The following is a 24,339-nucleotide window of genomic DNA, read 5'->3' as shown; positions in this document are numbered from 1 at the left end:
CTGTTGTGTGGGTGATGTACTGAAAGAAACAGGACTCCTTATTACAAAGTATAAATGCTTGAAAATAATAAAAAGAAATAAATAAATCAGTGTAACCCACACAGAGCTGTGTCAGCTGACACGACGGCGAACTCAGATACGACAGCAGCAGCCTCAGGGAGACAGTTGCCACGGAGACCGACGCACGTCATCCTGTAGCGGTTGCCATGGCCCTCCTGACGTCAAAGCCCCTCGCAAGATGCTTAGGAAACCCCCTGGCGCGGTTGCCGTGGATACTGGCGGGGGGAGGGGTGGGGTTAAGAGGAAGCGGAAGTGTCAGAGCAGGCGGAAGTGGTACTGCCCTGAATACCCTGAGCAGCGAGCGGAGGACGGCTTGACAAACTCACATCGTTGAGAGAATAAAATCGGGATTCCTAGTACATCTTAAATGTGAGTTCACCAGCATATTACTCGATTATCGTCTTATAGACAGTGTAAACACAGTCTTTCGTGGAGAAGAGCAGTCCGAGTGGTAGCCCCATTGCCTGCCTCTGCGGCGGAAGGTGCCTATTGTGGTCTGGGGCTGGGGGCGAGGGTTTAGGCCGAGAATGTGGCCGGATAACGAGAAATAATCCATAAAACACATATGAGCGGTTGCCTCTGCTCTTTATGCAGTTATTATACCACTGATCTTTAATTTTGAAGGCCCAGAATGCGATCGATGCATGCGCGATCCGCGGTCCCGTGAAGGGGGGGGGAAGCGGCACCAAGTTTGGCCATTTTGACAGCTTAGCAACCCCAGCCGTCGCGAGACCTCAGACATTTTAGCAGTCAGTGCTAGCTACATGGCGCCGCGGCTAGCGACAAACTAAACCGCAGACGCTATCTGCCATATGACGATCGTAATATCTGGCCTCATTATTCGCAACATAGACCGGAAAAGACATCGCGATTATGGATTGTCTTTAAACGAACTCCGTCATGGCGTAGTGAAACGATATGGAAGCTAACCCACCCTCCATATTCCTTGGGAGTCTCCCCTCAATTTCGACTTAAATTTCAAGATCTTTCGATTTTATGTAGCTCGATTAGGATAGTGAAGACATAGAACTAATTAAACATTAAACTACGTAGATTATTTGGCTACCAGTTTTGGTGTAACCTCGTCGGCGTTCAGACTGAACTGGGTCAGATCCCCTTAGCGGGCTAGGCTAACCATTAAAGCCAGTAAGCAGCCGTGCTGTGACGTTTAGCTTCCATGCTAGCTGGCGGTAATCTAGCTCTCCATCTTAAAATTCCGCAGGGGAATGCGACAAGGAGGGCGTAACTGCTAGCAGGCCGACTCAGCGCTGTTACCTCAGTATTCGTGCCCCGAGGCCGTTTTTAAAAACGTCCGTGTCAAACTCTTTTTGTCGAGATTATGGATTTTACTCGGTTGGGCGTGTGTCGGTCCAAAGCTGAAGATGGTGTCCCTCGATTTTTTTTTTTTGATTTTTTTTTTTTTTTTTTTTTTACGATAATTGTTTAGCTAGGTGGTTCAATAACAGCACGGCAAATGCAAAGCATGTTGGTCGTGTGCCAGACGATTGTAGCTTGGACTGAGTTGGATCAATGTCAAGCCGATGTGTAGCTCGCTATGGCGGTAAAGCAATGCGTCATTAATGCGCTTGTAATCGCGACCAGCGGCATTTTACCTAATGCTAAGTGCTAACTCGTGCTAATATGTCATAACACAGCTGTGTGAATTACGATGCACGATAGACCTGGCAATTAAATTGAGGCGGAGCCCCGTTTTAGTGTTTGTAGGTAATGCAAGCCATTACATAATTTCTATCCTTTGTATATATAAATAATAATAATAATAATAATGATACGCCTTGTTAGGTAGGAGTATCGTTTTCTACACACAATCAAACAGTAATGAACCATGTTTGACACACTTGGTACAGAAATGATCCTCACATCTTCCTAAACAAGAACAAAAATTGTCCTATTTTTCATATTATTTTTAATTAATTGGTTTTAATAAAATGTCTATAATATCAGACATTGTATCCAGTTCCCATGACAATCTCTACAAAACCCAAGTTGTTTTCAGAACCCTACATTCTTAACAGAATCAAATCATTTCAATGTTATATCTTAAATCCTACTGTTAGTATTTTAGTTTTATCAGTGTTATTGGAGAGTACAGTGAAGATTAAACAGGAGAGTGGAGGAAGACCTCAGCAAAGGGTCTTTGATTGGACACGAACCTGGGTCCTGGGATATGGTTGCCTGCTCAAACCACTGAGCAAAACTGGTGTCTTGAATCAAATTTTGATGGATTATGAAGTTAACATTACTTTTGTTAATATGCATTATGTTCGAAACACATTAAACAAAATAATAGCCAGGAACCAATGCTGCAGTCTGTGTCCTGGTGTCTCATCAAAAAAATAAAGTTGCTTTCCTGTGGTGCGTGTTAATACAAGTACATCAGCATCTGGCACCTGAATAGGAGATTTGGTGATGATAGAAGGTGGTGGTGGGGGACTTCACCCTGCCAAACACTGTCACCACCTAAATCATGTGTTTCTGTGACCACCATCAGTGATGAACATTAATTCATCAGTTTTATATATCAATTATGATTTTGGCTTTGTGATAATTAGGATAAAAAAAAAAATCTGCCCTTGCTATGAGGCTCTTGTTTTGTCTTGTATTATAAATCAAGAACAAGTTTGACCTTGTTTGCTTTTTGCCCCACCCTAAATTCACTGTTTAGATCAAATTGAGCCAAGAAGACTTTGGGTGACCATCGAGATAATATAAAAGTTCTAAAACGTTTGTGCAGGTGAACCTTTTGTTGTATGCAGGGTTTGACTCTCTAAACTTGTAAGCTTTTGCCAGCACGCTACCGAATTGTCGGTTTGTCATCGACTTCAACTCGCCGTCGCTCCACAAACCATGAAAGTCCTCAGAATCCACTGCAGCCTTGGCTACCTCTTCCTGTGTACAATCTCAGGCGTGTAGAGACTACAGCCTGGAGGTGACTGGTGTTCAGCTTCCTACGAGATGATCCTGTGTCCCTGACATTGTTAACCTTTTTATAAAAATTAGAATTATATTTAAAGTTGCACAAATCCTGTTATAAATGAATGATTTCTGTTATCTTAAATAACTATTAGACAATTAAGATTATAGTAAGAGTATAGTTAACTCAAATATTCATGATTATTATGTTTTGCCTTAATACAGCAACCCTGTCAGGACCCACTCTGCAAAATGTTGCTGCTCCTTTGGCTTAACTTTCAAATGCCATTTGAATACATATTTTTATTAAAAACATTCAAAGTTTTTTGTATGGATTTCACACTTAAAACACCAGTCGTCATATATTCTGATGTTGGTTAAAGTGGGATTTGCCAATGTAAAACAATTATACAATTATATTACCCATGTGTCGGCCTCGACAAAACGCTGGTGAATCTAGAGGGATCACATTTTTTCCTTCAACAAGTGTCCTGATAATGGACTGAATGGGTTTCTGAATTTATAATGATCATAATGGTCTCACTTTTTTTTGAAAACTAATGGAACTGTGCTCAGCATCAGCAGATAATTGATTTCTGCTTGTTAGCCTTGGAATTGGCGCTCGATACGTGCTGTTGGTGCACTCCCTGTCAAGAGGCCTTTAATTACTCAGCAGAAGAATAGGAGTGGCCGTTTAGTTGTGAATGGATAGCTGAAGGTTTGTTAGATTTGTCCGCTCTCCTGCTGTGACGTTTAGAGGTACTCATTCTTTTCATATTTTCACAGTAGTTGTTGTAAAGATAAGAATCTGGTATTGAATTTTCTTTTAAATCATCCCTATAGATTATATTATTCATTTCCTAGATACTGTATTTAGGCTTTAAGTGTGTTTTTGGCAGATGCCTTTCATTTATTAACAAATACCAATTTTCAGACTGGCACTTATGATTGCTTACAACTAAAATACAAGTGTTAGCGCCTCACACTAGTCATTTTTTTTAAATATTATTATTTATTACAGTTTGTAAGTTTAATAGGAAACAAATTGACTTACTGTTTGGTTGACTAATAAACATAAAAGACCTTGTTTTATTTTTATTTTTCCTGGAATCTGAGCTCCATTCAACAAAAAAATGCTAACAAAAACCTAAAAATGCTAACAATGCTTCCTTATGCATAATTGTTTGTGCTTATTCTTAAACATAAACAATTAAAATGACTGAGTGTGCAAAGAAATCTGCATATTGATCGGAGTGAATTAAATTAGGGAAAGCGTTAAAGCAACTAAACCACTTAAATGTGACAAGTAAAAGTAAAAGAGGGTTATTTGTTTCCACGAATGCCTCAGCACCCTCTGGTGGCAGTGAGGTAAACTGTTACATGTTTTTAATATCATAGATTAAGATTTGAAAAAAAGTACACAGAATGTTGCCCCAACTGGGTTATTTTCTTTCTTGCTTGCTTTTTTTTTTTTTTTTTTTTCTTAAAGAAAATACTTATTAGTAGAAGACAACCTCAAGTGTCCTTTGCTGTGACAACACACTGTTCTTAAAACAATGTCATTCCTCATGTGAAAAGAGAACTAGTAAGGCAGGCTACCTGGAACTTTGAAGGTGCTACTTGTTTAGATTGCTGAGATAGCTTCTGTGTACACCGTGTCCTCTATTGTCATGTGCTTTACCAGTCGCAGTTCAGCAGTAGGGTTGGCCTGAAGAAGTGAGAGTCACTGCTGGGGAAAAAACAAAATGACATAATACCTTGTACCACTGGAAGGAGGACTGCTAAAATCACTGTACCAAAAATGTCTGTATTTTATGGCTTAATTCTAAAGCTAGTGGACATTTTTGGACAGATTTGCATATATATATATATATATATGGCCAAAGAATTCTCAAGAATTTTTTTTTTTTTTTTTTTTTTGTTACACATTTTAAAACTAACTACAAAAAGCCAGTTAAAATAAATGAGAAATACTATACCTAGGCATTTATCGAAGGAGGAAAGTTTCAAAATTAAACAACATATTTTTGTATGTGACTATGTGAACCTGTTGGAGAATAGCGGTTAATTTAAAGGTTAAATCTGAGTTAAATGTTTTCAGTCAATGAGGTTTGAACCAGGTGTGGGGGCCCAGTTTTGCGTCAGTAATGAGCGTCTTTCAAAGTCTGATCTTCACAACACATTATTGGAAGGATATATAATTCCCCGTACAAGATGCATGTAGCCTCGATGTCACCCAGCAGTCAGTGAAGCCTTGAGCTAAGCGTTTTTGAAACCAGATCTTGGGATCGAGGGGTAGATGTGAAATTGAAATTGGTGACATTGCGTGACCTTATCATGAATCACAAGGTAGGCGAGCTCTAAGGTGCCCTGCCTTGTCTTCCTTTTTGACACCAGTGGGGATGGTAATTTGCAAAATTGATATTATCCTGTTTTAGAATGGTCTTGTAGCTAGTGATTGAGAATCTAAACTCATCGGGAAAGTTTTTATTGAAGTCACTGATCTGGCGAGCTGAAAGGTTAGTTACCCATGGGTTTGTACACAACTGGACTTCTTTTTGCAGCTGGACCAGTCGCCTCCTGCTGGTCATTAGAAGGAATTCAGGTTAAAGGAACTTTACCTTTGGGTGCTTTTTTTTTTCAAACCCAGGATTTATATTTATATATTCCATAAGATTATTATAAAAAGAAATCGGGCATCGTTAGAAGTACTCTGATTGTCAGGAGCATGAGACACTGAGTTTAATAGACGTCAGAAACGAACAAAGACTAGCTTCTAGTCTACCAAAGTCGTCGTCTTGTTTTGTTCACCAGAAGAAAGCTGAACAACAATGCTTTGCACTGTTCCTCATTGGGATGCATTGAGGGAAGCTACTTCTCCCCAAAAACTGCGCTGTTGCTGTCTAAGAGTTTGCTAAAGCCCCCGTGGATGAACCACAAAGACTTGTTTTTTATTTATTTTTTTTTTGTTTAGGGTTTTTTTTTTTTTTTTTTTTTGACTATTGAGAGACAGAGAGAAAGAACATAAAAACGTAACCTGTAAAGTAGGGCTGCCACAAACGATTATTTTGATAGTCGACTAGTCACCTATTATTTTTGCGATTAGTCGACTAATCAGATCATGCGTCTATTGGACGTAAAACGTACAGCTTATTGCACCAGCATGCATCTGCTCTTGTATAACTATCATTAGCTTACAGCTTGAAGTGTTTAAGGTATGTGCTAACTAAAAATAAAGACAAGATGATAGTTTATTAAACTTTTAATGAAATTTCTCGAAGTTTAATAAACTCGGCCGTCTGTTCTTTCTATGTAAAATGACAGGACACTGGACTAAATTCTCTATCATTTCACACTTCTGTTTAATCAGTTCTGTTTGACATTTATTCAGCTGTGTAAAAACTTGTGTAACTTTAATCTCAGCCAAACCAATTTACTGAGGAACAAATAAAACTCTGAAAAAAGCCAAACAATAACATTTTTAAATTATCTGAGCGACTTATATATCATGTTTAACCTGAAGTGAAAGACCTCGGGGGGTTTGAAAATGATGTGCCGGGAGTTCGCTGTTCTCGCCGGCTCTAGTGAGCCTCTAGCTATCGAGCTGGTGGATAACAGACGTCTCCGAAAAAGTCGGAGCACCTTTGCAAATATGTGATGTCTTGATAAACCGAGCAGAAGTTTGCACAGCTACATTCTCGCCTGAAAATATGTTAACAGTTTATTTTGTGACCCAGAAAGAGTAATAAGAGTAATATTAAAACTAAGCAGCTGCCGCCATTGTTGAAAACTGGAATTGGCTGAGCCGTGCTATGAATTCTGGGATAGGTTGGGCCACGAAGGATAAACCTGACCCATCCTTCAAATCTGGGGAAATGAAGGATGCATTTGGGGGAGTCTTCGAATTTGGACAGGCTTTGCCGCGTCGCTGTAATGTAATTGGCCTACAAATGCGGCCTCCGAAGGATGCGGCCGCTAAATTTGGACACAGCTTCTTCTTCTTCTTTGGGGTTTAACGGCAGCTGGCATCCCTGGACATGCAGTGCTGCCATCTTCTGTTTCAGTCCGTTATTACGTTCTTAAATCCTACTTATTTATGTGTCTTTCGGGATCTTACAAAGCTTCAAATGACGCGTCGACTATTAAATTAGTCGTCGACGATTTTAATAGTCGACATAATCGTGACTAGTCGACTGATCGTTGCAGCCCTACTGTAAAACACGTTAGACGTGTTAGTATTATGGTTTGGCTCTACCAGATCCTAATGGAACAATGAGTTTTCAATTGGAACAGAGGAATCTGAGGAAATCTGTCCACAAACAGGAAGTGGGTCTTCCAGCAGGACCACCCCCCAAAGCACAAGGTATCCTATGCCCCCCCCCTTCCAAAAAAAAAAAAAAAAAAGTCAGCTGTTGTGTTAAGTATTTGAAGCATGCAGTTAGTGTATGGAAACCCACTAACAACCCAGCATTGGCGCTACTTTACACAGGAATGTCTTTTTTACTGCACAAAAACGGGTGTTACTCGTGAAATGGAACTGTTCTATTTAGGGTAGAGGTTAATTGTTCCAATCTCATCCCAAAACGTTGCATATTGAAAGCAGCAAATCAATAGAGAAATTCATCTGGATCCTTTTTTTCTACTTTGTGTAAAAAATCTGAAATGTATACAAACTGTAAGTTTTAATAGTCGAGGTTTTTTCTTGCTATGGTAAGTCTTGGGAGAATTGCTTTTGACCAGAAGAAAGAATTCCAAAATATGTCCACGCATGCTTAAAACAAATCTCCTAGAATGGTAATCTCTGATGAAGAAACTGTGGCAGTTACCAGAAAATTACTAACCACAGAAACATGCCACAGTTTGAGAATGTTGGGGAGAAATAGGATCTGTGCTGATTTGAAATGTTGATCGACAGTTCCAGACTGAAATCGGTGCCAAAACTGTGTCGACTAGAAGTCGACTCGACAGGCCGAATTGCAGAAATTGGATTTGTTGACAGCAAGACCTAATTGTATCTTCAGTGAGTCATTGTTGGAAAAACACATGAAAAAGTCCAAGTGAGTGCTAAAAATGTTTTATAGGCACCAGATCTAAAGATACTTTACAACCTGCTCTTTAATTTAAAATCTGAGCAACTGACATAAAAGCCAGTGTTAAGCAGAAAGCAGCTCAGAATAACCGAATAAATTCAGATGTCTGTTTTTGTGGCCTGCTTTCATCTTTGATATTGAGTTAATGACAGTAATTCTCTTATTAGACTAGAACTTGGTTCAGAATGAATTTGAAACCATTTTAATGTGTTAATGACATCAGATCTGTCAAAAAATAACGTGTAAATCTCAGATTTGGTTTTATTTATGGTGGGAAATGTGAGAGAAGTACAGTAAATAAAAGTCCTCTGCTTGTGGCATTTATCATAGCTCATATTTTTTTTGCCCTCCATAGGGAAACCCTCTTCCACAGCGAGGTGAGAGGTCAGGTAAGCTCCAAGGATGCTAAAACTGAAAAGAGAGGTAGTTTTGAATTTCCCTCTGGTAGATAACTGCTGACGGAGCTAAAACTGTAGCAGCTAAGGCTGCTTTGTGTATAAATGTGTTTGTACATTTTACTGTTGCCGTGATGGTGTAGTCGTGTTTTCATTAGCAGTTTAAATGTGTAATGGTTAAGTGCTTAAAGCTCATTGTGGCAAATCCAAAGTGTGATGGTGTAGATATAAAAGGCGATGATGTGGCCTACTTAGACCTACAGATTCATCTGGAGAGTAGAGCAGCCCTCGGGGATGAAATAACGGGGAGCAGCCATTTCGCTGCAATTGAGGTTTTGACATTTTATGAGACATTTTATTAAGTCTTTGCCAGTATATCCGACACTCTCGTATGTGACGTTAGGATGCGCTAAGTGCGATGATGTGGATTCTCTTTGCTAGTGGGTTGACCAGCTTTTTACACGTTCCTGTTTTCTTGCAAAGTGGCACCTGCAAGTGCAGTATTCTAGCTATCACATCTGCTATTTCTTTCAGTTTCTTCGATATGTTCTGCTCTTATTAAAAGCGCTGATTTCCACACCTGTTTCTCACAAGCTCTCTATCTCTGTATCGTTTCGCTGCCCATTTCTGGTCATAGATGAAGAGCTGCAGCGGTGAAGTCCTAACTCTGGTCTCCTTCTTCTTGCAGTCTAAAAGATGGATAAGAGCGACCTGGTGCAGAAAGCCAAGCTGGCAGAGCAGGCCGAGCGCTATGACGACATGGCGGCTGCCATGAAGGCTGTGACAGAGCAGGGCGCAGAGCTCAGCAACGAGGAGCGCAACCTGCTCTCTGTCGCCTACAAGAACGTGGTATGCTATCAGTCTTATCATTTGTGCGTGGGTTGTTTTGATATTCTTCTTCTCCCCGCAAACCTGTAGATCCGTGACTCCCAAAGTGTCGGCCACGGTCCCCTGGTGAGCTGTGAAAGTATTACGGGTGGGCCGTGAGAGGTCATTTACAATGAGTATACTATTATAAATTCAGCTAACTGAAAGGTTGATACGATTTTGCTTTTTTTTTTTTTATTGATAGGAAAATGTCATTTTAAAAATAGCTTTATTTTTTGTATCCCCTTATTATTACAGAGGTTGCAAACCTGCCACTGCCCATCATCAGTGGTGACCTGTGATTTCAATGAAAAGCTAGATGAATATAGGAACGATTAAGGGTTTTCCTTTTTATCTTTATCACTCATCTCTGCTGGATAAGCATAGGAAATTGAGAATTTAACAGTGTATATGCTGAGATTTGTTTGCTTTCACTGGCAACACTGTTGGATTACAAGTATATTTGATCTGCTCCTGCTCTGCAGTGAAAATTAATATTTTGTCAAAATTCTTCAAAATTTGCTCTTTTGATAGTAAAGGTTTGTAGCTAAAAGCCCAGATTTACTCCTGACCATGAGGTTTGTTCACTTCAAATTTCAATTTTTATTTATTTTTTTTGTTATTTATTCTCCTATGACTCACAGTTCAAATAATAGCCTTGGTCTTTCCAAGTTATATGATATATGGTGTTGAGTAATCACCAAAATACTGTACTGACCAAATTAATTGTGATTGTAACTGCGATATTCAAAACTAAAATGCCGATAATAATGGATTAATTTGACAGATTGTATCATTTTCTGGAGACATTACACTTGTAGTGTTAATGAATTCTTTTGAAGTAAAAATCTGTCATCTTTTACAAAAGGAACCATAAAATTCTGTGTTATGACATTATAGAGGAGTCTCTTTGTTCTCATGTTTAGTTTGTCACCACAGCACATTATACAAGGAAAGTGTTCTTTGACCCCATATGATCTTAAAAGCAGAAAGAGCGCTTTCACAGCTCAGTGATAACAATACATTTATAGCACTTATGTCAGCTATAAACGAGTCCCTCCCTTCAGTCCTCTGTTTTTCTTTAAATCATTCTCAGAGATTTCTTTGGAAACCTTTTACTGTAAAAGTTTTGGGTGGCCGAATATTTTTGAAGTTCAGCATAGTGTAGTCCATCTTGGCAAGAATCAGTAACTAAAATGCCAACTCGTTCAGCTCGAAGACTGTTCTTAGCTGTGCATTTTACATTTAGTGGTTTTTATTTATTTTTTTTCTGTAAAGATTTTGAAGTTTGAAGCACAAATTATGTAAGAACAGCCCGAGGCTTTCCTGCACTGCCGCTCTGTTTATCATTGGGGTTTTTCTTAAAGCTTGCCTGCACCAAGTAGTACACAGTTCAGTTGATTTTGCCTGCTTCAACAGCAACTGCAGCAAAGTGGATAGTATATATGTGTTTAGTTCAGACGTAGGAAATAAAACACTGCAGTTCAGACGGGTTTCGTCTGGTTTTGCAGTTAATTTTGTGAACTGTTATTCAGTGACAAACTTGGAAAAAAGATATTAATTTATAAAAACGATACAAGACAATGAAGGTGGGATAAATGGAAATGAAAAGCAAAAAAGAAAAAGCAGTATTATTAGCATTATTCATCTAATTTATTTTCAGTAATCTCATTTCAGCTCATCAGTTTTGATGCTGTGATTAAAAAGACTTGTGATTTCTAACATTTTAGAATGACATTAATGACCTTGTGCTCTGTTGATTTGTTGCAGCTGTTGATGTCCAACTATGTACCAAAACTATCCAAAATCAACCCTGAATATTTGCATTTTTAATCATGGTTACTCAGATGCCCGCATCAGTTGATGGGCAATCAGCATCTGCTTCAGATTCAGCATACTCTGTGCAGATATCAGCCTGTGCTGCAGCCTGATAGTCACTTCTTCAGAAGAGCAAATACACACCACAATGTGTAGATTGAATCAACATGCAGTATGTAATAAATGAGCTCTGCTTGTATCTGGCTTCCTGAAGGGGCAGTGCTGCAGTGCTTTAAGCTCAAGTAATTTAAATTCTGCATTTATTGGCTCCAAACCCAACATATCAAGAAAACGCACAGGCATCTGTTATGTACGGTAGTGCTTTAAGCAAAGGTCCATTGTGGCCCCGAATAAACCTTAGATATACTTAAATTCATTCTCATTTAGTTGTAGATCAGATGCAGTAAGATGCTGTCTTTTAATGTGACTCCTTCTGGTTTGCATTGTCTTTGCTAATAGGTGGGGGCACGCCGTTCATCCTGGCGCGTCATCTCCAGCATCGAGCAGAAGACGGAGGGGAACGAGAAGAAACAGCAGATGGCCCGTGATTACCGCGTGAAGATCGAGGGTGAACTTCAAGAAATCTGCAATGACGTGCTGGTATGAACGAGAGTGGGAAAGATCGGGCAGAGAGGAGGAGGAGGAGGGGGGACGAGGAGTTGTGAAGGAACAGTGAAAGAAAGGAGAAAATGGATGGTTGTGATGATAGAAGGAACAGCAATACTTAAGAGAAGGCAGAAGATGGTGAAGGAAGGCACACTATAGTTGATCCCTTCTGGCTGTCACATGGTGTTACTTGTGGAGATGGTAATAACGTAGCTGGCAGCTGTTGAGAGAGCTGCCAAACAAAGCTTTAATTTTCTTCTCGGTTTTTTGCTTTGCTGCCCCACTTGGCACGTTTGATTAATTTTATTTGTGTTCACTTTTCTATAGAAGAAGCTGTGCACGTGTGCTCCAAAGGGGGGATGGTGTGGGCAGATTAAGCTGTGTATTACCCCCCCCCCCCCTTGTTCTTAAGATGACACAGCTTGCCCATTTAGCAGTGCTGTTAATACTGCAGTGCCAAGTGACAGTAACCGTGCGTACTCTCAGCAAATTAATATTGAGCGGTAACCCCATTGACTGGACACCCTTCTTGAATCTCACATGGACTTTGTTCTTGCACAAGATTATTTTTATGATCTTGTGTGAAAAAGTTATGGATAAATGTTTAGCCAGGCAGCTTAATATCAGTTACTGCGTGTTTCTTTCTTCTGAAACTCTTGACCACTGCGCAAAGACATCATGGTCCTGCACAATCCCAGGGAGCTATGCAAAGTGTTTCTAAGATAAAGTACTTGCAAGTAATCGTGGTAAAATGCCTTATGAACGTTCACGACAAGAATGAAGGTCATTAGTGTGCTAATTTAATGCTGTAGGGTTGTGCCACATATCGTACATGATAATACCGGTACAAATTTTTACGTGACATAAAAAGGCTATACAGCACTCATTGCTATAACAATGCCTTGAGTTTACAGTCCCTCGAGTTCAATGACGAGACAAGCCCAAGCATGTCTAAAAGCAAGAGTTGTGTATCAGTTTCTGATAATGCCTTTTTTTTTTTTTTTTTTTTTTTTTTTTTTAAAAGGTACTACATGTACTTTTTACCACTTCCAGCAAATCACCACACTTTGCCAAGTATGGAGGAAATGTTTCGCTACTTGAGGCAAAATTCCGTCAAGCTAAATATTAAAGCGGTTATGTGATACTTCAAATTTCCAGGGAAAACACTAACTGCTTACTTTTGTGCTTACATTTGACTTATGCTGTATCATTGGATGTAATGCTGTGTCACTACTATTGCACTTGAATACTGCCCGTTTCAGTAGAGTCACTCATCCAATGAGCAAGTGTGCTTTTATACAGCAGTTACCTGTATATGTTAGGGGTGCAATGATACAGAAAATACACGGTTCGGTTCGGTTCGGTTCGATACTTTGGTGTCACGGTTCGATATCTTTTCGATACAAAAAATGTTCATGCCTTTTTAATTAGTCATTTATTAAAATTATAAATATATATTTTAATTCAAAAGTACATTTTTTTTTAAATGTAATGTTGCTGAAACAAAAAATAAATCTATCTGATCAAGAAATCACTCATCTTTGGAAAAGAGAGTTTATTACAGAGAAATGGCTCTTTCCAAAATAAAAGCTATACTATACGCTTCTTCTGGGCTATATTCTCAGCAGCATATTAAACATATCAGGTCCCCATAAGGAGAATCATGTGCTAAAGGCTGTCTAAATGACTCGGGTAAAGTTTGTAGCATGCGTGCTTGTTGTTTTTGTCGGCTTCCACTTGTCTTTGCACTAGGATGTCGGAGTAAATGTGCAGTCATATTAGTTGTGTTCCCACTAGTGCTGTCAGTGTAAATCTTGTTAAAATGACGTTAACGCCACAACACGGCAAATCTCCGTTAACGAGCTACCGCGGATCGCCCCGTGCTTCAGCTGGACGGCGTCAACACGTTAACAAGCTAACTGCGCTAACGCACTAGTTCCCACCAATGTAATTGAGCATTGCCTGGCACATCCGACATACTGTTTTACTTTTGTTCATGACGCGCTTACCTTCAGGGTCATGCTTCACATGAAGACCAAAATAGTTCCAAAGGCCAGATCAGAATGAGGGTGGGGGAGGTTCAACTTGCCATGTTGCAACGAGCTTAACTTCTGTCTTGCTAGTTTGTGCTGTGCTCAGTGCATCTGCGCTCGACAGTGCAGCCTAGACGGATAAGTCGAACGCAGATCCACTGAGCTCTCAACACAGACAGCATCGTCAGAAGAAAAGTTGATAAAATAAATAAAAAATTTAGTATTGTTCGATACATATGAGTACTGAACCGAAAGCACTGTATCGAACGGTTCAATATCGATACATGTATTGTTGCACCCCTAGTATATATGCAGGAAATTTTCCTCGTGATAATGTCAATGAATACAATTACCGAATTCTGGGACATTTTGGTTCAAAACCATCAAGCTGAACGATGTGAATCAGTTGAACGACAGTCCATATGGTGCCTGTAAAAGAGCAAATACAGAAGATACTTTTGGCTGCTCCCAGCAGGTAGCTCCACATGTTTGATTTGGCAGTTTTTACACTGGATGCCCTTCCTGATGTAACACCAAAGGGGTTTGTTTCCTCCCAGCATCTTTTACTTTTTAGGCAAACGAATTGGAATAATATTTATTAATTTATCTATTTTTTCAAATTACAGTTTGTCCCACTTCTTAAATATAATTTATAACAACCAAAGTGCATATAATAACAAAAGTGACCTGTGAAATTGTACCAAAAATCAACCCAATATACTGGGTATAAGCCAACTGCTGATGTTGTTTCAGCAGCCCAGAGTGAGTTGTTTTCCATCACACTCCAACCTCATAATTTATTGTTAGTGCAGACTTCAGATAAAGGATGGCTGAAGGAAAATACAGTAATTGTGTCTGAACCTGAAGTGACCTCAAAGGCTTCAAGTATCCTCATTTGTTTTCGTTTTCAAACACTTGGAACGTTAATACTTTTGCCTCAACTGGAAAGTACTTTCGATGAAGCTTCCTGTATAAATAAAGGCCTTACTCAGCTGTTCAAATGTCACTTTAAAGAAGCTGTTAAAGTGTTGTGAGAAATTAGTTGTTTTTTTGTTTTTAAACACTTGTAGTAATAAATATGACTTGGGCCTCACTGTCAGGTCCTGACAAGGCTAGAACATAAATTGCTCAAGGTCAAAGCAGCTCAAATTTTTTAGCGCATGAGCAGACTTCTAATAATATCTTCAAGGTCAAACCATCTTCAAGCCTCCGCAGTGATGTGGTGCTGTAGGAATGATGGGAGAAAAGGATGGGTAGAGACATGCTGTCCTTAAAGCAGCAGGAAGCTTGGAAGGGGAGAGCTTTGATGCATCCACGGGATGGAAAAATATGTCAGTAACCCTGACCTAGAACAGCGTACCGGTGGATCATCATATCGCATCATATTGGCTCTCCAAGAGTAGTGTTTTGTTGTAAGCTGAAATATGAATTCTGCATTTTAAAATTAGGTGTATTTGTTGCTAAAATAAAACATGGGTAACCTGATTTATCAACTGCTGTGGGGGGTGGACGGGCGTGCTGCAAACTTGAAATGCGGAATAGACTGAGCACTCGCTAACCTTGTGCAAAGTCGTCAATGGCCAAAGGCTTGCAAAAAATTACATGTTGTTCTTCATGTTGTTTTTGATGCTGAACTTATCCACAGTCACTGCTCAGTTTTAGTTGGAGCGCCAGAAGAAAAACACTTACTGGAAAATCGGCTTATTTTTTTTTTTTTTTTTAATTCAGTTTTGTGACTAATTTTTCCTTTTACAGGAACTACTTAAGAGGCAAATCATTCTTTAGTTGTTCTGTCATCTCGAAGTTATCAGCTCAGGATCACATGTAGGCATTTCCTCGCTGTATTCGCTCAGAAGTCAAAGCACCGAGTGCAAGTGACTAAAGTTAAAATGGCTACCGCCCCTATATCATGTCTACATGACATTCCCAGGACAGGTTACTGGAGTCAGCAGATTAAAACAGACTCAATGTAATCACTGAAACAAAGCTGGCCTCAGTGAGGAAGAGGCTCTGGGGTAAAGTGAGAGCTGATCACATGGTCAGAGTAAAACCCTTCTTTAAACGATCAGATAAGGACAGCAACAGCGGTATGAACCGTGACACACATGCTTGAAGTTGGTGTCACCCCAGCAGCAAACCTGGCTTTCTCTTCTTTTCAGACAAAGAACACATTAATAAGCAGGTGGCCCAAGGCACTGGGAAACAGCTTTATTTCTTTCGCACAGAGTCTTATATATGTGATAATACAGAAAACACAATTAACTACACCCACCATGCCCATATCTAGCTCCTTTTTTTTTTTTTTCTCATGCTTTAGTAGAATGGCTTTGCAGGATTTCCAGCTCAAAATAATCCCCATCCGTGTTACCCTCACTTCATCCTCTTCCTTTTGACTCCAGCTGGTCTAGCTCTCCTCCTGATTCTGATTGGCTTCTCCTCATAAATAGAAGGTTTGAACATCAGGTGGGCGGGGCTTCTATACTCACTACCAGAGTGGTAGCGATCGTATGAGGGTGGGAGATTGCCGCTTTTATTGAGATCACACGGAGGCGAGAGGAAAAAACCAAAGTGAAGTTGAGCATTTGGCTCACATGATTACTTGTCCAAACACTGACCTCATCATGGAAACTTTGAGCACTTTGAACATTCGCATTTGTAGCAGTACAGTATATGACAGCTAGTGGGGAAAAACATCATAGCTCAGTAATATACCATGCATATTAAGGAATAGCAGTGTTCTTAAAATAAATCTACTGGATAAAAATGAGCGAAAGTACTGGTGTTGAGAGAAGACCTTTTGATGTATTCAGACAAGTCAAACTTTTTAAAGGCTTTACAGTTTTCAAACATTAGCAGTAATTTTTAACTAAAAAGAGAAGCTGTCTTCAACAGAAAATCTATCTACACACACACCTACCTGGCATGGTGGGATCAGCAGAAGCACAGGTAGCCATCAGGAAATGGTCAGATACAGTTACCAGTAATCCCGCATTTGAAAGGTGTGGATGGGGGTAGTGAATTTCTAAAGCTATTCAGCTATTCGACAAGCACTTGTAAAGAAGCGTCTGGCAGCTTCATGCTGTTAGTGATTGCCAAAGGACTGCCTCCATCCATTATTTAAATGTGTAGGATGGGAGAGTCAATTAAATGAGCGTAATTGAGGTTCGGGTGTTTACTCTTTAGCTGTTGGTAATGGTGTTTGTATTCATCACATGTTTGGCTTTAGCAAAGGCCGTAATGCAAATAGACTGAGAAATATTAGCAAAACCCTCTGTGTTCAAGGTGTTTGTTTACTTTTCCACTCGTGTGTCTTTATGTAATACTCAACCTGTAATGTCTAAGTGCAAAATGGGGGAAAAAAACTTGTCATCTGTCTGTTTCAGAGCCTGCTCGACAAATTCCTCATTCCCAACGCATCTCAAGCGGAGAGCAAGGTGTTCTACCTCAAAATGAAAGGAGACTACTTTAGATACCTGTCAGAGGTGGCCTCTGGGGACTCAAAGAAGAGTAAGTAGTCTGAACGAACCTCTGATATATTTAAATGGGAAAGATTGTTTACCTTTTCACACAGCACGTGATAACTGGTCATTTGTGTTGTGAAGATACGGTGGAGAACTCTCAGATGGCCTACCAGGATGCCTTCGACATCAGCAAGAAGGAAATGCAGCCAACACACCCCATCCGGCTGGGCCTAGCCCTCAACTTCTCCGTCTTCTACTACGAAATCCTCAACTCGCCCGAGCAGGCCTGCTCTTTGGCTAAGCAGGTTGGTCTTTAACACTTTATTTACTCATGTACGATGGCTGAATTTGCATTTTTGCCGTTTTTATTGAAATGCAGATTAGACAGGTGGTCCTTCCTCCACTGAACAGTCTGTCATTTAACAGTCATAAGACACATGGACTCTCACCAGCTCCTGAGCTCTTCCTCCCAGACATTAACAGCCATTTACTGCTAAAACCAAATTTGGCTCTATACACCACCCTTATTTTGAAAATTAATAATCAGGATGCAGTTGAAATGCAGATTATCAGCTGATTTAATTCACAGTTGAAGAATTGGGGGCTAAAATATGGAACCAATGACTCCATCAGCACTGGGTTTCCTCTTTATGATCCTTTTTCAGGCCTTTACTCTCAGTCAGCCATTGACGCAGTATTCCCCTTCTTTCTCCTGAGTTGCTTTTGAAGTATGCTTTGGGTCATTGTCCACCCATTGTGTATTGCTAAGCACACAACAGTCAAACTTTGCTGCATTGGGCTGAATCTGAGCAGAAGGTCTAGCGTCCAAGTGTGCGATCGTTCAGAATGTGGATTGCTCAGAGTCTTCTCTTTCCGCCTGTGGTACAGGTTATCTCTGCTTCACTCGTCTGCACTCTTCCAGAACTTGCCTGGCTTTTTTTAGGTTTGCTTGGGTCGGACTGACACAATTTAATCAAATGCCGAGCATGAGGCTCCATGCAGACGCCCACAGCAGACTTCAAGTGAACTTTAAATAACAAAAACATCCACTCGTCCACGATATCTGCGGCTGGGTGTGTGCTTCCTGTACTCTACAGGGCAATGGTCTACAAACCTCTGTATTTTCTCCTTTGTGGTCTTTTCCTTATTTTTTTTGACTGGGATAATGAAATGTCTACCTTCTGGAGAGTTTTCTATAGTTGGCTTTTTGGTATGAAAGGTGTTTTTGCTATTGAAATGATTGAAACGATCCTGTGATCATCCACCATGGTTGTGATCAATTTCTTTACATTTGTGTCCCAGCTATCTTTCAGTGGATTTGTTTATTTTGACAGCTGCTCTCAGCACGTTGTTGGTTCATAGCAACAGCTTCCAAATATCACACTTGGCAACTGCAGACGTTTTACTTGCTTAATGGATCAAAGAAGCATCAGAGAAATGGCTCACACCTGTCCATGAAACACCGTTGAGTCAAGTTCAGTTTGGTCCAGTGAGATTTATTGGAGCTAATATTAAAGAGCTGTCCTCAATTTGGATATGCTATATCTTTCATATAGCTGTAACTCATAACTCATTTTTTGTTTTTGTTTTTTAAGCTTGTCTCAGTGAAAACAAGTTTTCAGAAGGAAATTAACCAGTGAACTTCTCCCTGCAGGCTTTCGATGAGGCAATCGCCGAGCTCGACACCTTGAACGAGGACTCGTACAAAGACAGCACGCTGATCATGCAGCTACTAAGGGACAACCTCACTGTGAGTATACCTGTGAACAGCTGTCGTTACTGAAACTCGATGAGTTTCAGGATTAGAATTAGAAATAATTAAAGGTCTTTTAGAGGAGATGCATACAACTAAGTGGCACAACTTGTAATTGTTGAGTGTAAAACATAAATGCGATGAGATTCACAGACACAAGGCCACGGTTATATCGGGTTTCCTGTTGGGTATGGTTGGGACAAAACTCTGCTAAAGCTCAAGAATGCAAATCAGAGTTCACATCAGTGTTTCAACTCCAGCTGCCATTAAATCCTGTTTCACATTTTTTTATGTGTCAGCCAACAACCGAGCACACAGCACCGATATGCAGCTTGCAGCCACTTGCCAAGGTTTTGCTCTACTGTCTTTTCTTCTGCCAGGATCCGATGGCGAAGAACAACAGTGTCGATGACTGATTAATCATATTACCATGATCACAGACTCACAGGCTGCATTAATTTAATGCTACCTGCCAGCAGGATGCTGATGATTAGAAGAATATGTTGAGTGGAATTGTTTTTCATTCATATGCAGCAACATTTACACATTGCTGACTGTTGCACATCAGCCAGCAAATTTAAGTCTTTAAGCTCGGCCGTCTAGAATCCACAAATAAAAATGTTGAAGTATATTTGTGTGCACAATACACATACTACAGCATTGCTTGTTCTCTTTTAAACTTATAAGAGTCACGCTTACCAGGGATGCACCAATCACGTGTTTGTAGTTCCGATCTGATACGCTGGCTGTATCGCCTGCTACAGCCTCTTCTTCACAGTTAGGAAAACGGATAATTAACACTGGTATTGATTGTATCTCTTCTTATTTTTAACACGGAACCAGGCTCCCCTTGAACAAGTAAATTTAAAAAGTTTTTGTTTTGTTTGTTCGGTCTTTTTTAAATTGAGCAAATGAATAAATGAGACCAAGCCACAGGATAAATAGAGGAGCATAGAGCTGGTTGGATGGATTGGCTCTCTATCACAGATATCCGGTCCAGTTTTTGTGTTTGTATCTGATCAGTGCATCGCTAATCCGGCATTTCTGCCCACTCTGTGTATTAAGTGATATACCAATCAGCCACAACATTAAAACTACCTGCTACCTATTGTTTAGGGCTGCTTCGTGCCACTAAAACAACTCGGAACCATTGGAACATGGACATGAGGTTGTCCTGCGGTATCTGAGAGGATGGCAGCTTATCCTCTGGGTCCTGTGGGTCGGGCGGTGGGGTCTCCGTAGATCCGGGTTTGTTCTAGTTCATCCTGAAGATGCTTGGAACCAGACTCTGTGTCTTTGTCGTGTTCCTCGGGCAGTTTTTGCTGCTCCTTCTCCTCCTCTTGTCGGAGTACCTTTTCCATGAGAGGTGTGCTTGGTCGTCAGTAATATTTAGGTGGGTAAGTGCCTATCAGCGTCATTCTGAGATGAATGCCAGGACCCAAGGTTTTCCCAGAACAAGGATTAGTGGGAAATGAGACTTTGTGGCTTTAATATTGTGGCTGGTTAGTGTACAACCAAATTTTTTATTTCAAAGGATTATTTTTAGGATTCAATAGTTGCAGAAATATCCAAAAATAATTGTAAATCTGCAATTGAATGGAATGGGTTAAAAATAAAAGAAATGAACGATAAGGATGAGATCAAAATATATATATGAAAACAAAATCAAATAGTGTCATGTATGTTGATCTGAGCTGTTATTTATTTATTTATTTTTAAATACTGGGCCTTGGTTCAGACCACAGCTGTCGAACTCCAGGCCTCGAGGGTTGGTGTCCTGCAGGTTTTAGATGTGTCCTTGATCCAACACAGCTGATTCAAAAAGCTAAATGACCTCCTCAACATGTCTTGAGGTTCTCCAGAAGCCTGTTAATGAACTAATTATTTGATTCAGGTGTGTTGACCCAGGGTGAGATCTAAAACCTGCAGGACACCGGCCCTCAAGGCCTGGAGGTCGACACCCCTGGTTCAGACCTTCAGTTCATTTTCTGTCTAAAACAAGCTGTTTTAGCTCCTCTCTTTAAGTTAAAGTTTTTCCAATTGTCTGCTCCATGCAAACAGAAGGTGAGCTTCTGTGTTACTAGCCAGAGATGTGTGCCTCAGAGCAGTGTTTCCCAACCTTTTGAAGCCACGGCACATATTTGACGTTACAAAAATCACACGGTACACCACCAAACAAAGATGTCACAGAAAGCATATTCATAATTTTTCCCCGTGCACCAGGTATAGTGGACTTGGCTTGACATGTCCCCAGTATACTTTTTTTTTTTTTTTTTTTTTTGTGGACCACTACTCAGGCTAGGGCCTTCATCTGGGTTAAATTTCCTCCAGGACCCGGGTACTTTCTCTTTTCAAATATTTATCTGTTGCTGTTAAGCGCTGCGTTCACAGCATGACTATTATGTCATTTGTTCTCCGTCGTCTTATGTTTTGCTGGCAGTTGGCAACCCACTTAGAGCAGATCGTTGTACTGCCCTCTAGAGGAAGAATGTAATTGTTCTGCCCGTTACTCACGCTGATCGCTTAGAGTACTAATCAGGTGGAACCAAATAATCTTCCACAGCACACCTCATTTTCAAGTGGTTGGGAAACACTGCCTCAGATGATCCGATAACGGGTATCCACTCTCTTCAACATCAGTCCAGATCTCCAAGAGAACCACTCTGAGTGTTTATAGCAGCCTGGCGCCTGAGCTTTTGCTTTATAGAGATTACTCTTACATACCAAACCTCGTTATTTGAAACGCTGGCCATGTTTAATTAGAAGATTCACCATTTATATTTATCACAAAGCGAAAACCACCTCAAAGGTCACCCTTTAAGTTTGGGAGTGGCTCTTTCATTATCAATTGGTCATCAACTCGTTGCAGCTGGTGTTAGTGCATTTTTAAGCACCTCAAGTGTACTTGAATGAGCCCTAATACTGTGGTTCTTTCCAGAAGCTATAATTAAGTGTAATAATAGAACAATTCTTGGCAGCCACAAAACTCAGAAGTAAATGTTTTTGCCTTCAGTAAAGAATGCTGTTCTTTATGACTCTGTTTTTGCCCTTGAACTGTTATTATCATGAGGGGAGTTTGACACAGGGATTTCTAAAACCGTAATAATGACAAAAAGATTGCACTGAATTGATTCCTGCTCCTGAGCTGCACCGAATCAGGACTTGTACGTTTCCCCCTTGCAGATCTGTGTATTTATATGTAGCAGCTATTCTGCTGCAGTATATTCACTCCTGGTTGTTGAAAAGCTTTCTGGGAAGTGGAGTTGGAGTGAACTGGAATGGAGGAGAAATGGTGAAAATAAAAGCAGATGACGATAGACTACCAAAAATATCTCGACAGCATCACGAAACACTTGCTAGAGATGCTCACGCTGAGCGTTTGAAGATGCTCAAACCTTCCTTTTTGCCTCGCAGTCTGGAAGACGACACTGAAAGATGTCTCTCTCTCTCTTTCTCTCCCTCTCTCTGCAGCTGTGGACATCGGAAAACCAGGGAGATGAGGGTGAGGCCGGCGATGGAGAGAACTAGAGCGCACTTCACTGTTAACCCATCCCCACACTCTTCTTCCTCTTCCTCCTCCTCCTTTTATCTCTCTTCCTCTTTCTTCTCTACTTCCTCCTCTTCGTACACATAAACGGCCCGTTCATTCCCTCGTCCCACTTTTTCAGTCCCAGCCTCCCGACTTCCCTTCTGTATAACCAACAGCATGAATAGTACCTGCCCTTCAGACAAATATTAAAAACGGATATGAGAGGAGGACCCCCCCCCCCCCCCCCCCCCCCCCAGAAAACTACTTTCACCCCCACCATTTAATCCATCCCTGTCACCCTCCCTCGATCACGGCACTCCAATGCAGGCCAGCAACTAAAAACCACTGGCCAGTCTAGTCTTATAGCACGCGGGGAGGGTTTTTATCCAGAACCACCAAATAAATTAACGTCTCCTAGAGCCGACATTCGCCTCTTATCTTTCTTTCTTCATTCCACTCTTCCCCTCACTTCCTCCTTCCTAACATCTCAGTCCCTTCCCTCCTGACCCCCACTCCTCTCTCTAGCGAGTTAATGCATTTATATAGTTGTCCATTCCTTCTGTTTTGGCTTTTCTTAGTGTACTGGCAAAAAATGGCTGGTTTTATTCCACTTTAAACAAAAACAAACAAACAAAGGTTATTAAACTGTCCATTTATTTTCAACAAACACTGTGATTGCTTAGTTTTTCCTCCACCTTGCCACCAAGAGCCCTTGTTTGATGGCAAAATCGATATTGAGCTGGGATTGGGGGGGCGGGAGTGGCGGGTTGGGGGGAGGGAGTGGGAGTGGGTTGTGTGTGTGTTTCGGGCAGCAGTGCAATTCTGCTGAGGTTTATACAGAAGGGTCCTCCTTACAAGGCTGTATTGTGACACTGATGAGTCTAAAGAGGGGGAAAAAAACCCAAATCAAAAGCGCCTCACCTGCCGCGTAATCAAACACTCACCTGCTTTTGTTTCTCTAAACCTGCAGTTTTTATTTAACAATCCCTGCGCTGGGCTTCAAAGAAAAATGATTTGGATAATGATTAAAAGCAAAAGCACATACATTCCACCTTCACGTTTGACTCAATTTAGGATATTTTCCACCGCAAAATGGGACGACCCCCAACCCACCCTCCACCTGCTCCTGAAATCCACCTCCTGTCGGGTGCTGTTGAACATCGAGTACTACTGTCCCCCCCCCCTCGGTTATAAACACATGTTCATTTATCTTTGCAAATGCTTGTGTTTTTTTTTTTTTTCTTTGTCTTTTTAATTACTTTTGTGTGTTTGTATAACAAATCAAACTAATCTTTGTGGTTTTTGGAGACTGTAAAATTGTAAAACATTTTTAGAGCTTAACTGTAAATCTGTCTTTTGGAAAACAAAACGGTTTTGTGGATCTTGTTCGTTGAACACATGCTTGCAGAGAACTTTTGAAGCCGTTGCAGTCAGCTGCTCTTTCACGCTTGGGCTTTTTTTTTTTTCTCTCCTTTCACCCAGTCACTTTTTTGTTTAGTTTTTTCGGTACTTATCCCCTCACACCATCCCCGTCCCAGACCCCTCGCTTCCCTCTGCGCCCTCCTCACTGCTTGCACGGGCAAGTTCAGACAAGTTCTAAGTTTCCACTTGCTGCTGAATAGTGTGATCAACCAGCAAGAATGCACGCTTTCATTTATCGCAGTACAAATCTGCTGCCGCAGAAATTGTGCACTCTGTGAACCGACACTTAAACTCACTGCTTCCTCATTTCTTACCTGATCGTTCCAGGTGAACTGCAGAGGAAAAAAATATCAGTAAGATGGACCTAAAAG

At 40.6% G+C, this 24,339-nt stretch overlaps 1 protein-coding gene across 2 annotated transcripts; it reads left to right on the top strand.

The window, feature by feature from the left end:
* Positions 1-296: 296 nt before the first annotated feature.
* Positions 297-23,213, top strand: ywhaba (tyrosine 3-monooxygenase/tryptophan 5-monooxygenase activation protein, beta polypeptide a). 2 transcript variants are annotated; one of them, XM_040004007.1, is made up of 8 exons: positions 349-429; positions 8,439-8,473; positions 9,168-9,328; positions 11,624-11,764; positions 17,187-17,310; positions 17,406-17,569; positions 18,919-19,014; positions 22,489-23,213. In XM_040004007.1, the coding sequence occupies exons 3-8, from the start codon at positions 9,176-9,178 to the stop codon at positions 22,543-22,545; spliced, it is 735 nt and encodes a 244-aa protein (XP_039859941.1). In that variant the 5' UTR covers positions 349-429; positions 8,439-8,473; positions 9,168-9,175; the 3' UTR covers positions 22,546-23,213. The 2 variants fall into 2 exon arrangements, with proteins under 2 accessions (XP_039859935.1, XP_039859941.1); XM_040004001.1 differs by lacking the exon at positions 8,439-8,473 and having other exon boundaries at positions 297-429.
* Positions 23,214-24,339: the final 1,126 nt, after the last annotated feature.

This window comes from Simochromis diagramma, unplaced genomic scaffold (genome assembly GCF_900408965.1).
Source record: "Simochromis diagramma unplaced genomic scaffold, fSimDia1.1 OVJJ01000320.1, whole genome shotgun sequence".
Lineage (NCBI taxonomy): Eukaryota > Metazoa > Chordata > Actinopteri > Cichliformes > Cichlidae > Simochromis > Simochromis diagramma.
This window is presented reverse-complemented; position numbering and strand designations above follow the sequence as displayed.